Below are 15951 nucleotides of genomic sequence, written 5' to 3' on the forward strand. Positions count from 1 at the left end.
TGAAAGGATATCTTTCTTTCTTACCTTCCTTATGCTTCCGATATATAATATGATATCGGAAGCGCTGTAAGCACTGTCTCCGAAAGACATCTGTATTAGCGCTTATGCTTTTTGATGTGCCATCAGGTTGCCTTAAAGCCACAGGTCAGAGATTCACAATTTGTGTCTTCAGCAAAGCAGTATCAGCCCAAAAGAACATGACCTTCAAAGATGCCATCTATTGGCAAAACATCGTCATTAATAGCTAAGTAAATGGACCAAAGAGTTTACAAAACCAATTTTCGATGGCGCCACAATGTAGAAACAGCATGTAGGCACAGCACATGAGCAAATGCCACCTCAATGTCAAAGACAGATAAGTCAAAAATAGTATTAAATAATTTCTGATGTTTTTCTATAATTGAATGTTTAATGAAGTCTGATGGGTTTGGTTCATTTAGCAAGATTTGACAATAATGTTATACTGAAACATATTTCAAGAATTGTCATATTTTATATGCAATATGTGAAAATTAAAATATTCAGTTTGAATATCTGTGGCATAATTTATATTACAATTGGTTTTACCTCTTTTAATTTTAGGAGAGAGAACAGAAGCAAAAACCTGCTGTTGAAAAAATGGATAGTAGTGTTTCTTCTTCACTTCCATATTACATTGACTCAAATTATCATAAATCTAATGTTATTGAAATGCGCACTGTTAGTATAGGTTCTGTTATTGACTCTGAAATCAATGGAATATATGCTCGTGATAAATCTGTTTCTAACAACAGTTATGATTATTTAAGCAATTTTTCATCTAGCTCAGAAAGAAGTAGTGCTATGGATAAAAACAAGTCTAAATCTGACTTTAAAATTGCTTTTTCTGCTCAAGATAGTTTTTCTGTACCCTCCAACTTGGAAAAACCTGCCAACTATCAAAGCTCAAATTTTGATTCTCCCAACAGTAAACTGCCTGCATTTATGCTCAATAATTATTCATTCCCTTACAAAAGTGATTCCAGTAACCATCAACAAGCATTTAAATTCTCAGAAGCCTCATTAAATAGGTCTTTAGCTGCGAAGGTTATACCAGACGTTCCAGAAAGTGGAATTCATTCTGTCAAAGAAGAAGATCCAGCTGTTGTAAGTACTCTTGATGCTAGGGAGGCTAGATTTCGACAAAGAAGAATGGCTGTGGATTTTACCGAAAGTGAAGAATCTGAAATAGATTCTGAAGAAGAAGATGCTCTGCGATTTAAAAGGTTGTTAACCATTTCCAAAGGACCACCTCCAAAAATAAATACAGATCCAAAAGTTAGTATATTTTTTTTATTATGGAAAGTTTATTTTGCTGTTATAATTGCCATTGATTGTAATGTATTCATATTTTGCCTTAATTGTGGATTTTTAATATCATATATATGCAGATAGTAAAATCAGAGGAAATTGGTATATTTAAAATATGATGTTAATGTCATTTCTCATCTTTTAAAGTCATAGTTCAAAATAAATGTGTTTACCTACAATTAAATTCCAGGCTATTAAATTCCACCATTAATATGATAAGATAATAAAACAACACTTATTTTATCATCAGTACAAAAGAAAGAGATAACAATTTTTAGGTATTATGAATGCATAAAACATGCAGCAAGCTGTATCATTTATAATGAAGCAGTGAATGCCCTCTTAAAAAAGATGAGAAACCCACCTGTATGTTTTGCAGTGGCACTCCACGTCAGCAGTTTTCCAGATTGTCCAGCAGCATATTTCCAAATCTTATGTAGTAATAGCACGCATTATAGCTGAGCATAGAGTGGAATAAACTCTGGATCAATTTGGATACTCCATGAGGCTTCATCTTTTTATCAATATTCATTTGGTATAACCTCTGGTAGTTAATATCCTGCCAGTCCCTGTGCAGTCATGGACAGATGTGCTCAGTTCATGAATGTATTATTGGTGAAGGCAAAAGCGCAGGATATCAAGGAAATGTTGGATGCTGTGTGTATTATCCAGTTATATGTTGTTCTGTGACAGAAGTTTCTATCAAGGCCCTGAGGATATCAGACAGCCACATGATCTCTTACATCTCTACAGTTTAATGCTGTTTGGTCAAAGTCCTGGTTATGCAGCTAAATATGAATGGGACTGCTAGCCAGTGGCATTCCATATTATAGCTTGGAGAACTGTTCCAGTATGATGATACATAGTATAAGACTCCAGAAGTTGGTCCACATGGATGACAATGTCAAGCAATTTATGAATTCGTATGAAGTGTTGTGTCATTTATTTGCAAACACTTATACTAGAGATAGAAAATCTGTGATTGCCATGCAAACAGTCTATGATGCTGTAAATAATATTATGGATACTTACTGCTGTGCTATATACCCCGAATTCCTGATCTAGGTTGTGTGGTGTGGCTGTATGATTTGTAAGAATAATACACAAGATACCTGTCCTCTTGGGCATTGTGATTCTGTATTATTGTACGAGGGCCATCCAGGAAGTAGATTACGTTTCCGTCTGTGTCCGCTAGGGGCGGGGCTAGCGCGGCCATCTTGGGGTCAGAGCGTTGCGCAGCTCAGTCTGCATCTAGCCGTGCTAGTGAGAGGTTCGTGCTGTGCTCCGTTCAGATACTGTGACGGTTTGAAATGTCTGTGTTAATTGAAAATCCCGCGAGCTGCGAGGTACGGTCAGTAATAAGGTTTCTGACTGCAAAAAACTGTAAACCGATAGAAATCTATCGGCGGCTTCGTGAAGTGTATGGGGACAACATTATCACTGAAGGTGGAGTGCGTCAGTGGGTCATAAGATTTCAAAATGGCCGAACCAATGTTCACGACGAAGATTGAAGTGGGAGACCCAGCATAGTGACTGCCGAACTTCTCGAAAAAGTCGATGCTAAAGTCCGTGAAAATCGAAATTTCACAATAACGGAACTTTCTTTGAGTTTTCCACAAATTTCGCGAAGTTTGTTGCACGAAATCATCAGCGAAAAGCTTGGTTACCACAAGTTTTGTGCAAGATGGAAGGCAAGAAGAGGTAACGAAGTGGTTGAAGGCGCAGGCGGCCGAATTTTTCGACGAAGGAATTTCCAAGCTCGTACATCGCTACAATAAATGCCTTAATTTGTATGGTGACTATGTAGAAAAGTAGTATTTGAGTGTGGCTTTCATCTGTATATAATAAAATTTGTTTCCTATACTTTGTTTATTTTTTTATTCCAAAACGTAATCTACTTTCTGGATAGCCCTCGTATTGTCATTTTTCATCTACTCCTCTTGGACTTACTGATTCTGTAGGTGCATGATAATGCTTGGATTTCCTCTAATGTCAAGTAGCTACGAGTTTATAAGGTAATCTACAGTTATGATACAGGGTAGTTCTTTTGAATCAGTGAAATTTAGACAGAATTGCTGGTTTGAATTCTGTGTTCATGCTAAGACATACTTGGAGACAAACAAATTTGAGCTGACAGACAAGCATAAAAAAGATTTTCATATGAAAATTTTATTGTCTATTTCCTTATTTTACTCCTTATTTTTACTGTTATTAAAATGTTAAAAGAAATCATTTATTATTATTATTATGGATCCCTTTTTTTGTACTTTCAATTTTGAGAATTAAGAATTTATCAGTGAAATGAAGGTCTTTATTTTTTTCTTTCTTTCTTTAACAATACTTGTTGCTGTATAAATGCATTTAAACTAGATATATTCTAATAGTTTTAGGTTAAATATGTAAACATTGATAAATAAATGAATAAACATTTATTGGAAAAGTATTGTGATTTTGAAAATTTATTTCTTCAGCATTCAAATTAACATTATACTAAAATGAAGTTGGTAATTTTCTAAAACTGCATTTATATGAGCTCAAAGGTGTGTAGAACACAATGCCTAGCAGCCAGCTCTCCTGGTTTTACCAGGAGACTTCCAGTTTTTCGTCACATGTCCCAGCAGATGGCTGCATCTTCCTATTTTTTATTTTTAGATTTTAAGTTATTTAAATTGTTTTCGAGCAACAAATGAAATTTGTTGAATAAAAGGAACTTAAATTGTGCAAATTCTATCCCTCCGCCCCTAATGATAACCAGAAATTTTTTTCTTATTAAATTTTATTTCATCAGAACTGTATTTTTTTCTTATTACATTTTATTGACCTTTTTCTTGTTAAATTTCATTTTATCTTAATTTTTTAATCTACTACAGAAATCTGTAAATTTTATATGAGGGTTCAACTACTGTTTAATCAGTTAATATTTGTATTTATTTTACTTCATTCTGTGGTATATTATTAAATTTATCCAGATAAATATTATGCATACTAATTATTAATTTAATTTTCATCATATTAAAAGCACTTTGATAAATAAAAGCTTTTCTTCCCTATTTGGAATTTTTTCAATATAAAAGAGTAATAAAATTACAAAGTAAAATTAGCCAAGGAGCATACTAATTGGAATATCTAATTGAATACTAATATTTTTTGCATAAGAATTGTATTAAAAATAGTTCTGTAACATGAATCATGTGTATCATAAAGTGAATTTAAGTCATTCTGGAGGTTTTTTTAAATGACATTGTCACATAACATGAAAATCTACCAGTTTTTCAGATTTTGAGTAATTTCAGATTTAAATGGGGTTTATAGCAGCTATGACAGTATCTCAAAATCATAACTGGACATGTCATTATTATTACTTTTTTAATTGTTGCCAACTCAGGTTTTTAATAAAGTCATAATTCTAAACCTACATATTAAAATAATGCATTGTACTTCTGTATTAATTCTATTTATTAAAAGTATCTTAAAGCTTGATTTTAAATATGAGCCCTTTTTTTTTTTTTTTTTTTTTTTTTTTTTTGTGTGTGTGTGTGTGTGTGTGTGTGTGTGTTCTTTATATTTCATTATGTATTTCACAAAAGTGACGATTTCACTGTTAGTTTCCTATTTATTTTCTCACAGAAAACAAAATTTCTGTCAAATTTTGGCCTTGTGACTCGATCAAAAAGGCAAAGTAAGTTGATCTGAGTATTCTTTATTTGTGTGCGTAATTGTTAATATATGTGTTTTTGTATATCTGTTTTATGGAGAATTTCATTCTGTTGATTATATACTGTACTAAGTGTATGATAATATTTCAGCAATTCCTTATACATTTTTTGTACTGATTGTAACTCTTACTATTTTTACCCTTTATTTTGATTAGCCTTTTTAAAAAAGTGAACATTGTATAGTTGTGAGCTGTTATTTTAATTAGCAATAAGTTTTCAAAGTTTCTTTATGTATCTATCATTTCATGTAAATTTTCATTGTTCTGTACTAAACTAAGAAAAATAATTTAACGCCACCGTGACAAAACTTTGGATCTTAGATTCTTATGTAAAATCAATAAGTTTGTAATATTATCACAAGAAAAGGGGGGGGATTATACCATTATCCTATTAGCAGATTTATCTCATTTCTTTTTTCCTAAGCATTGTGAAGTCATTTTGTGCCTTTTTAGCACATAAGTAATTTTTAACGTTTGATGTAATTAATTAATACTTAATAATGAGAGAATAAGAAACATTTAAGTTAGCATGTTTAAACTGTTGAGGCTTTAATAATACGAGAATGAGAAAGGATTTATACATTTTATTCTTGTATTTTTGTTACTAATTCTTATCATTTGTTTAAAGAGTTTCATTTTGAAGCAAATTAACTATATTAAAATTATTTAATGACAAATACTCTTGCAATAAGACATTTTTTCTGAAAGGTTTTATTTTTTAAAAAATTATATGAAAAACTACAGCTTTTCAGAACATACGAGCACTTTAAAATAAAGTCTTAATGGATTTATTGCAAATTTATATTACATAAAAGAAAAGCATTGCTTAGTCCGTAAAATTAACTAGATATGCAAAGTATAATAAATAAGTATTTTTATGTAATTTAATAAGTTTGTTTTTTTAGAAATGTGTCACCTTATTTTTAAAAAGAATTCAGTGCTGTAAAGAATTTAGAGCACAATTTGGAGTTTAATAGCAATTCAAAATTTGTTATCTTTAATAATATTTTTTCAACTTTTATAACTGCCCCCTTGATATTTCTAATCAGTTTTTATTCTGTAAATACAAACTCTGTGTATTTTCTAAATAGTGCTAGAAATCAAGAAATGTATCAGACGTCATAAGATTCTGAGGGAGAAGAGTATAAGTCCTGTTGAAGAAACATCAATTGAAGAACTTCCTGTACAGTATGATGCTAAACATCTTTCTGAATTAGCAGAGCGACTATGTTATGAAGAAGATTTTCAACCAAAAAAAGATTTTCTTCGAGTGTTGGGTTTATCTTACCTTTCACCAGAACAGAAAGCAGGTATTACACCAGTTATTTTTTAACTTGGGTAAAAAAAGGGGGGATTATTATTATTTTTTTAAAGATGAGGATGACACCTTTTAATGTGTGTAGTTTTAGACAGATTTTATGTTATAATCTTAATTCTCAAAAGCTTTAATGATAAAAACTGCATGTAGTATATTTTACATTGTGATAAAACTATTAAGTGTGTGTTAGGAATTTTGATTGTTAATAGTGTAAAATAGTAATATTGTGCATAAATTATGAATTAAAAAAAATGAGAGCCAGAGATTGGGATCTTCAAAAATTAACATAAATATTTAAGAGTTTTGTTATAATCATTTGGAAAGAATTTTGTAATTTGGCTATTTATGTGGAAATACTTCTCAGGACTAAGTGGAGTCTTGTAAGTTTGAATGGGAGATACTCAGAATTTTCTGTTAACTATAAAAATTGAAGTTCATTCTGTGAAATATTGATCTACTGTAAGTAATCTGCATTGGGAAATTAATGTTTTAAGCCAGAGTTTGTCAAATTTTGTTTCATGAGCTCGTTGTTTTAATATTTTTCCTTCATGACTCGATAAAACTATTTATGGCTTATTGGTAAAGGAAATTAATTTTAATGTTCAAATACTTTTACTTCTTTATCAAAATAACAAAAATGTAAAATTATTTAAAAAAAAACAAACAGTTTTAATGGGACATGTAATGCTATTTCGGATTCAGGTCTACAAGAAAAGGATGATAACTTTATTCTCAAGTCTGGTTCAACATTTAAAATGTTTGTGTTTATTTTTTTAGGAAAACAAGTGTCAATAAATCTTTCACATTTGTAAGTTATAACAAAGAGCATCAGAAACTTAACCCTTTCGAAACAGCATACCTTTGTTCCATCAGGATGGCTGAAAGTCAAAAGGAATTGTCTCACAATAATGGAGGTTTGCGTCGCTAAGCCTAACTTTAGGGAAATAAAGAAAAAAAACTTTTTTGAGGTCCTAGTGTCATAATTTTGGGTATCATTTTTAGATTATTGCTTAAGCTATCATATGCATTAAAATTAGTATTTAATAATCTTTTTCCTTTACTTTACAGGGAAATATGAAAGAAGAATTGCTTACTCTGAGAAATAATTTTCAGAAGCTCTATTCAAATTATTCTGAAGTTTTAACTGACAAAATACATTAAGAAACTTTAAAACTTATGAAAAAATACAAGAAAGAATATTCACAAGAAGAAGTAACAGAATCTTTCATGGGAAGTGGTAGGCAGGCACTCAGTGAACTTACTCTGATAAAATCTTTGTATCAGAATCACTGAAATATTGCTCTAACTCTTTAGAAAATGAATCATCGCTCTCATCCATGTCAGTAATAGGCTCATTTAACCATACCAGTAAATCCTTCCTCTGATAAGTAATGCTTGATCGCTATAATAAACTGAAATCAAGTATTTCCAAAATAAAAAAGAAAGTATGTGAAATGTAAGCGATAAAAGTAACGCAAGGCATAACAGAACCTCTCATAGTAACCCTAAAAGACCCTCCATAGTAGTGAGGAAAAGAATTAAAAAGAGGAAACGTGAATGTTTGTATCGCCTGGTGAGTTAAAGATACAAGCTCTGTTTGTTTACATTACATTTCCCCTTCTCTCGTGCAACAGCTGACACCAAAGTTAGGCAGAATATAATCAAACTGAAGGTCAGAATATTAAAACTGTGTTCAATTTATAAGTAGTAATGAACACAGGATGTGATCTAGTGGTGTTTAAGAAATAGTTCAGCTTAAAATGTATATGTGCATCACCCATCCCTTCAGCACAGTCTCCAGTCGTGCATGAGTGGGATGTCTGGCTGTGAGAGAAATCCGTAAGGAATGCGTATATAGGACACCCGTCTGGAAAAGGTTAATTACCTTTTGTGCCAAAGATTGATACTTTTGATGAAAGGATAACCAAAAGCCTATCAATGTTATTTTGTCGAAGCTGTCTTTCAGCGCTATATTCCAAGGCAATTCAATTATGTAATTAGTATCTGAATCCAGTAATTTCATCTGTCTTTCTGTATTGTGCTTATCCTTGCTTTGTTGCTACGAATTGAAGGCAATCATATTAGCTGCCCCTTGATAGCAACTGAAATTCATCAGGCATGGAACTAATATTGTATTCTTTTTGCACTTCATTTAATTTCCTGTTTCAACACGAAGGGTCTTCAAAATGAGTTTTTTCTTTACAGCTTCCATCCCCCCCATTTGAAATGCAGTTACATTGTTGCATTGCAACCAAAAATTTAATTCAAAAACTCAAAAATGTCACAATGGTAAGATAACTTCATCAAGCAATTAATACCACTAAAACTATCTTTAAATTCAAAACCAATGCACTTCACAGTGTAAAAGAAAATGTTTGTGTTTACGGCCTGTTTCTTTATGTAATGCTCTGAATAGCATGGAATTCAGAAAATATTATATAAAGTTCAAAATTTTGTACATTCTTGCCTAGCAGTTTCCCAAAAGCATCAGGAGTTTTTTATAGCCAAGGTATGCTGCAGTGGAACCATACACAATTAGATGCCTTTATTTTTGGAAGAAAAACGTACATAGATGCCTGCCAATACTCGAGCCCTCTCGTTGCTCAGTCCCATGCATTTTTTCCATTGTTATTTCAATTGATGTAAGAATCTATCAAGTTAAAAATTTCTTCTTCTGTTGTTCATGGATTCATTGGCTTGCAAAATAGAAATTCTTCATCAGATGTATTTTCAAAATCATATCCAGGGGTGATCATGGTTTGGGTATTGCCGGAATTCCAAACGTTTTACTTTCTTAAATCTGGAACTTCCAGATTTGTGATTGTCCAATAGAGTTTCAATAGAAGTCATTACTATTTCAGGACTAATGTAATCATTAGTATTTTCTTCACTTTTATGTTCAGTACGACTCTCTGCCTTTTCTGTTCTTGTGACATTTGAAATGATACCCAAATCATTCAAGCATCGAAAGCATGACTCAGCTAAATTGCCATCGAACCATTCTCAGTGTTTTCCCAGTTAAGAATTTTAAAGAATTAAATTTTCAGTTTTTCGGAATACAGTTTCAGTTATTGCCTTGACTTCTTCATAACTAGGTAAATCTCCAAATTCTATACTAGAAAGAATCCTTCTCCATGATCAAATCAGCGTCATTGATTTTACTGTCAACCAAGCGCAGACTTGATGCTTCTTTGTTTTTTACATGCTCTTGCGTATAGCATGAAGTGTGCATATGTGGGAACAGCCACACATAATCATCGAGGGGGCACTGTACATGTATAAAATTATTTAGATTAATAAATACATAGGTATTAAAATCACTCAGAAAACTTGTCCTGAGTTGTAAAATGTCTCAAGAATTATTTTCTGTGTTGTAATGTATGTGGATAACTTTATATAAATAAAAATAATTATTGCATTTTAAGGAAATCTGCAGTTTTTTGGGATAGCTTTGAAACTCCTTTATGTAAATATTATTTCTGCTGTTTCAGAAAATGAGAGGATTAGAAAACTTATTGAAGATGAAAAGATGCGAAGAAATGGCTTCTTCAAACAGAATGAATTCACTTCCTATTTAGAAAAAAACAGCCAGAAGAAGAAAGGTATTTTCTTTTGTTGGAACTTTGGAAATCATTGGTAGTTTATATTTTTGCTAAACTGCATACTTTCATTTTATCATAGTTTCAAAAACTGATTTTATAGGATCAGAAGCAAAGTTCTCATTAGGTCCTAATTACATTAAAAAAAAAATCTTGCTATAGCTGCTCTTGTGTAAAATTAAATGGCTTATTCTGCCTTCCATTTCATTAATGTGGCAAGAAAACAAATAATTGCACCTTATCTGAGTTTGTCTTTTTTAAAATGACTTTTGAATTGGATCATAACATGTATTACATTGTCAGCAGATCCCAGTGTGCTTCTTTGTTGTTTCAAATGCATGCTATGCCTGCTGTGTTTGCTCACCAAATGTTCTCGTAGCACAGTATCATTTATAGAGTATGTCCTGTCAGCATCTTGCTGTACATTTCTGATTCTATAAGCTGTGATTTATTCAGTTAACATTAATATCATCTTAATGGAAAATATAGTGTGGTGTATTATTCTTGTTGTTATAGTTATTTTCAAATATGCATATTTTTTACCAATTTGATAATACTGAAACTTGTATAAACTATATACCATTTTAAAATTATTCAGTTTAACAAAATACCCAAATATTCCATTATCGGTTTACTTCATTAATTATCTCATGTAAACTGGCATTTAAATTTTCCTCTCCATTGGAGATAATTAAAAATGAAAGAAAATATTTCTCTAGATTTCTAAAATGCTTAGAGAAGTTTAAAATGTGGGATGACCAACCATACGTTAATTCCCTTTCCACTTCTAATGAAAATGAAGATTGCTTTTGATGGTACATTTTAAATTCTGTATGAAACTCAAAAATTAACAATGGTTCAATTAACAATTGAAACCTGAAGAGCTTCAATGAAGTAAGGAGCCAACAAAAGGGTTTTTTTAAGTGGCACTTTTATTCCTGTAAAAGTGGAATGTCACTGTAGAAGAATGAGATACCAAGGCAAAATATCTATGAGCATAATATTGCAAAATGTTAAAAGAAATTCTTCACCTTTGTACATCAAGATCATCATTAAAGAAATTACTTACACCAACAATGTGTCGTATGAACCAGTGCAAGTAATTCTAACTTGAGCTTACACATATATTGCATTATTTTTAAGTTCATGCTAAAGAGCAGAAAGAGAGCATATCAAAATATACCAAGATCTCCATCAGCAAGCTTTGGATGGTCAAACCTTCTTGTCATAAATCAGAGTTGCTGATCAGAATTATATTTAAGGCTGTAATCCAAAGAACAAGCGACTGCAGTGGGAACTAACAAAAACAGAAGCCAGGAGGACGATTAAAAATATTTTCATTGCTTTTTTTCCCTAAATTCAGTATTTTGACCAGTGTGAATTCATTCAATAGGCTTATAATATTAAGGTAGATTTTCTTGTCATATTCCAAGGCATTTAAGAGAGCATTTAAGTAAGGACAGCCATAACTGTGTTGAGAAGGCCATTGGGTGTTCATTATGGTAATACAATTGCACTATATTTAAAATATATGAGATTTTAATTCCCACTAGTGCATTTGCTTCTAACTCATCTTACATGCCATATTTGGCTGAAATCTATGCTAAAGGCTTGGTGCTCTAATATTGCAGAAGAGACTTATTGTACTTACTTGGCTTGTATTGCAAATTATACTCAGAGAACAGAGCTTCCTGAAGGCATTTGAACAAGTGATGTATTGTAGTATATACAGATTGCTTTGAAGAATTTGTCAGCTAACCATAAATTAGCCCCTCTTCCTGCTTTTAAAGTACATTTAGTTTCAAAACTTTTTATTTGTAACATGCATAAGTGAACTAGATGTGGAAAAGAAGTGTGAATACTCTTTTAAATGAACTTCCAATAAGATATACATAGTGTAATATCTTAATTTTTCTTTCAGTTATATAATAAGACAAAAGCAGTGAAATGTATACAAATCCCTTTTATGCTAGACGCATTGATTCTTTACTTGACTCATACTTTTTATTCTTGAATTTCATAATAAAAAAATCTTTATCCAGACTTAGAAATAAAACTATTGCTGACAAGCAGTCCATTCAGAATTTTAACATTCTATCGCTCATACACTAACAAGCAGTCCATTCAGAATTTTATTTAAGTTTAACCAAATGCAAATTTAGAAACAACTTTCTCTTAATTTTATCAAATAAAATTTTGGAAAAATTGAACCTGAAGGAAAAAAATTCTCTTCATGTAGAAAGCTTATGTCTTCATCAGACTTTTTGCATTCCTGCTTGATTATATTCTAATTTAATAATACATTTACTTAATTTCATGTTTTCCAATGTGCATTCTATTCTTTAAAATAAAATTAAAAAAAAAAAAAAAAACCCTTTTACTATTGTGACTATGCTTTTTAATTGTTGATACTATTGTGACTATGCTGTTTATTTTTGTGGTATTCATTAAATGTGTGAAAAACATTTCATATCAGTTTGAATAAGAAATATTTATGGACAACTTTGCATACATTGTTCTTTTCTTATTTAGATTTTGCAGTTTTATTTAACTTTATCTGTTTGTTACCACAAAGACTAATCAAAATCTCTTAAGTGTTTTTTTTTTTTTTTCTTTTTCTTTCTTTCTATCCCCCCTTTTTTTTTCGAATTTTATCAGTTAGTTTAAAATTTCAATACTGTTATTATTACACCTTTATAAAACTTTGCAAGTATTTTCATTTGTTGCTTTAAATAAGATATCTTCTAAAACACTCATGTGTAGGATGCTGTAATCTTGTTCTAACAGTGAGATTTTTCATGCCTAAAAGTGATACTAATAGCGCAATGAAGTTGCTAATCCTATTTTTATTCTAAGCACTTATACTGCCCCTAAAAAATTCTCTTCATGTAGAAAGCTTATGTCTTCATCAGACTTTTTGCATTTCTGCTTGATTATATTCTAATTTAATAATACATTTACTTAATTTCATGTTTTCCAATGTGCATTCTATTCTTTAAAATAAAATTTAAAAGAAAAACCCTTTTACTATTGTGACTATGCTTTTTGATTGAAACAATCTGAGAAATCTCTGTTTATTTTTGTGGTATTCATTAAATGTGTGAAAAACTTTTCATATCAGTTTGAATAAGAAATATTTATGGACAACTTTGCATACATTGTTTTTTTCTTATTTAGATTTCGCAGTTTTATTTAACTTTATCTGTTTGTGGTATCAGCAGACTAATCAAAATCTCTTAAGTGTTTTTTTTTTCCCCTTTCTTTCTTTCCATCCCCCCCTTTTTTTCGAATTTTATCAGTTAGTTTAAAATTTCAATACTGTTATTATTACACCTTTATAAAACTTTGCGCAAGTATTTTCATTTGTTGCTTTAAATAAGATATCTTCTAAATCACCCATGTGTAGGATGCTGTAATCTTGTTCTAACAGTGAGATTTTTCATGCCTAAAAGTGATACTAATAGCACAATGAAGTTGCTAATTCTATTTTTATTCTAAGCACTTATACTGCCCCTACCAAGCTACTGAAAAGATTAAAAAAATAAATAAAGTAAAGTAAAATTCTTGAAATTCACAAAAGAACTTAATGCATACTGTTATTTGAAAATGTCTTCTAATTTTATATTTCCTCCAAAGGTCACTTAAAGAAAAGCAAGGTCAGTAGTTTTAAATCCCCCCCCAAGAAAGTTCAGGAGTTAAATAAATATCTGTTGAATTACATCCTTTAAAAGTATCTATCTCATTTTCATTCATGCTTCAGATTATAAAAACCAGATTTGGCGATATAGCTAGGATAAATTGTTATATGGAATGCTGAAAAGTTCAAAAATAAGGATTAGCCAGTTTAAAATTAAATAGACACTACAATGTAAACCTCAAAATACAAATGCTAAATTCATCTGTAAGTAATGAATATAGTAACTCTAACATTTGGACTTTACTTGCAGCTTAAACATGACATCATACAATGTGTATACACTATGGAAGAGGAAAGGGAGGAGTTCGCTTTGCTTGTTTGCAGTTTTTGGTCGTCTGATGCAATAACTTATCTGTGTGCGCTATCCTCATACAGTGGTGTATGGGCAGAAAGAAACAGGATGTGGCACAGCTTGTTTTGTTTTGAATTTTTGAAATGAAAATTGATAATTACAGAGTAAATGCATTTAATGAATATGTTACTATATGAATGAGTTAAAAAACAATAATTTTATTTTCTCAATTGTAAATTTATAGGAATGTGGCATGTGCATCGCATGCACTGAGACAGTGCCCCTGTAATAGTTTCAATACATGCAGAGTGAAGGCTGTGTTTTATTTTGATCATGTATATAAATGTAATGAATCTGTACATATATTTTGAAGGCAATGTTTTATTTATGTTGCAAAATTTTAAGATATTGTCTTCATTATAGATTAAAATATTTTATTATGTATTAAAAACCTAGGAATTTTTTTAAGTTTTTATTTATTTATTTTTAAGGTTTCAGTACTGTAGACAGTCTGAAGCACCCAAAGAAAACAAATTGTGTCCAGTTAGAGGATTCAAAACCTGATGAAATAGTGTTGGACAAAGCATATGTAAAAAAGTCAACATCTTACATGAATATGTACAAATCTTCTGAGACGCCACTTCCAAGGCTTTCAGCATTTTTGAAGCCTCCGACAAGAACAGGTTAGTTAGTAAATACAATATCCTGTATTAAATTAAAATCTGAAGATGTTTCTTTTGAAATATTGCTATTTTTAATAATGACGGATTCTAAGTAACCAATGTAAATTATCATTATTGTGCACATTTACTTAACTGTTTATTAAAAGTAATAAAAAAAATCTGCCATCTTTTGTAATGAAATAATTTATTTTTGATGATCACTCAAATTTGGTCATTTTCTCTTGACAGTTGTAGTATTGTATATTGTCATGCACTTAAATTGTTAAGTTCTTTTGCTCTGGTATTATATTACTACATAAGTTCATGCAGTTCAAAGATTTTGAGATTCTGGTGTACATTTTATGTATATTTAAATGGTACAGTGTTTTTTATGCATAAATAAAATTGAGTATATATATAAGATTTTTTTTTAATTCTTCTAAAAACTGTTAATAGAAGACTAATCTAGAATAAATTAGGGTTAAAGATAAATAACTTGCATATGAAATAGCAGCATGCAATTTTTAATTAATTGCTAAAAAATGAGAATTTTTAATTCCTTTTGTCCTGAAGGTTTGATTCATAATGATGTGTGTAAGACTTGGTCCTCATTCATTATTTTAATAGAAAGAATTATTTCAATCTTAAAAACAAAATAGTAGAATATAGGTTTCCACCAGGATTTATTATAAACTTATTATGTTTATTACCTTATGCAAAAAGAAGTCATGAATTAGGTTTTTAAAATAAGATTAGGTGGACATTATGGGCTTATATTTGATGTTTCTTCATAACATAAAAGAATGTAAAATTCTGTTAAACTATTTTAAGTGGTGTACTTACGTAAATTCATGTATCCATCATGATGTTCAAGTTTAGAAGCAAATAAGATAGTATTATCAAACAAGATGAATATACTATTGTTGCTTTATTGAAATCAATCAAATATTGCCCTGTATTTGCTACTTAATGTTAAATGTTTTCACTAATAATTGAAAACCATTTTGTGGGTTATTTTAATTTGAATTGTTTTTCTCCAGTAAATGTACCAGTGCCACCACTTATCCCAACTTATCAAGCAGTTCCTCCTCAACCTGAGCCATTTAAGGAAACAAATGCCTCCATTGTAGCACCAAAGGATCCCCGTGTATGGCAGGTTGACAAAGACTTTGTCCAAGAATTCCATAAGTCTGTTTTGCAAACAACTCAAATGCAGTTAGGTAATGAACTTTTAAGTTTTTAATTTTGGGAATAAATAGTGTGTGTGAAATTTTGATAAATTTAAATTTATGCAGAACTTTTATGAAACTGAAATAAAATGTTTAAGAAAAGCTGTCCT

At 30.6% G+C, this 15951-nt stretch overlaps 1 protein-coding gene across 1 annotated transcript in view; it reads left to right on the top strand.

Annotated features, from left to right (window-relative positions):
• LOC118187035 (uncharacterized) overlaps nt 1–15951 on the top strand; it is a 211258-nt gene that overhangs the window by 176341 nt on the left and 18966 nt on the right. Inside the window, exons 10-15 of the mRNA XM_085811377.1 lie at nt 583–1296; nt 4957–5008; nt 6136–6354; nt 9854–9964; nt 14442–14633; nt 15653–15832. Coding sequence (XP_085667503.1) covers nt 583–1296; nt 4957–5008; nt 6136–6354; nt 9854–9964; nt 14442–14633; nt 15653–15832 — 1468 coding nt within the window. The remainder of the gene's footprint in view (nt 1–582; nt 1297–4956; nt 5009–6135; nt 6355–9853; nt 9965–14441; nt 14634–15652; nt 15833–15951) is intronic.

Source organism: Stegodyphus dumicola, chromosome 2 (assembly GCF_044657685.1).
Source record: "Stegodyphus dumicola isolate Sdum_Otavi_A_Nest chromosome 2, ASM4465768v1".
NCBI classification, from domain to species: Eukaryota; Metazoa; Arthropoda; class Arachnida; order Araneae; family Eresidae; genus Stegodyphus; species Stegodyphus dumicola.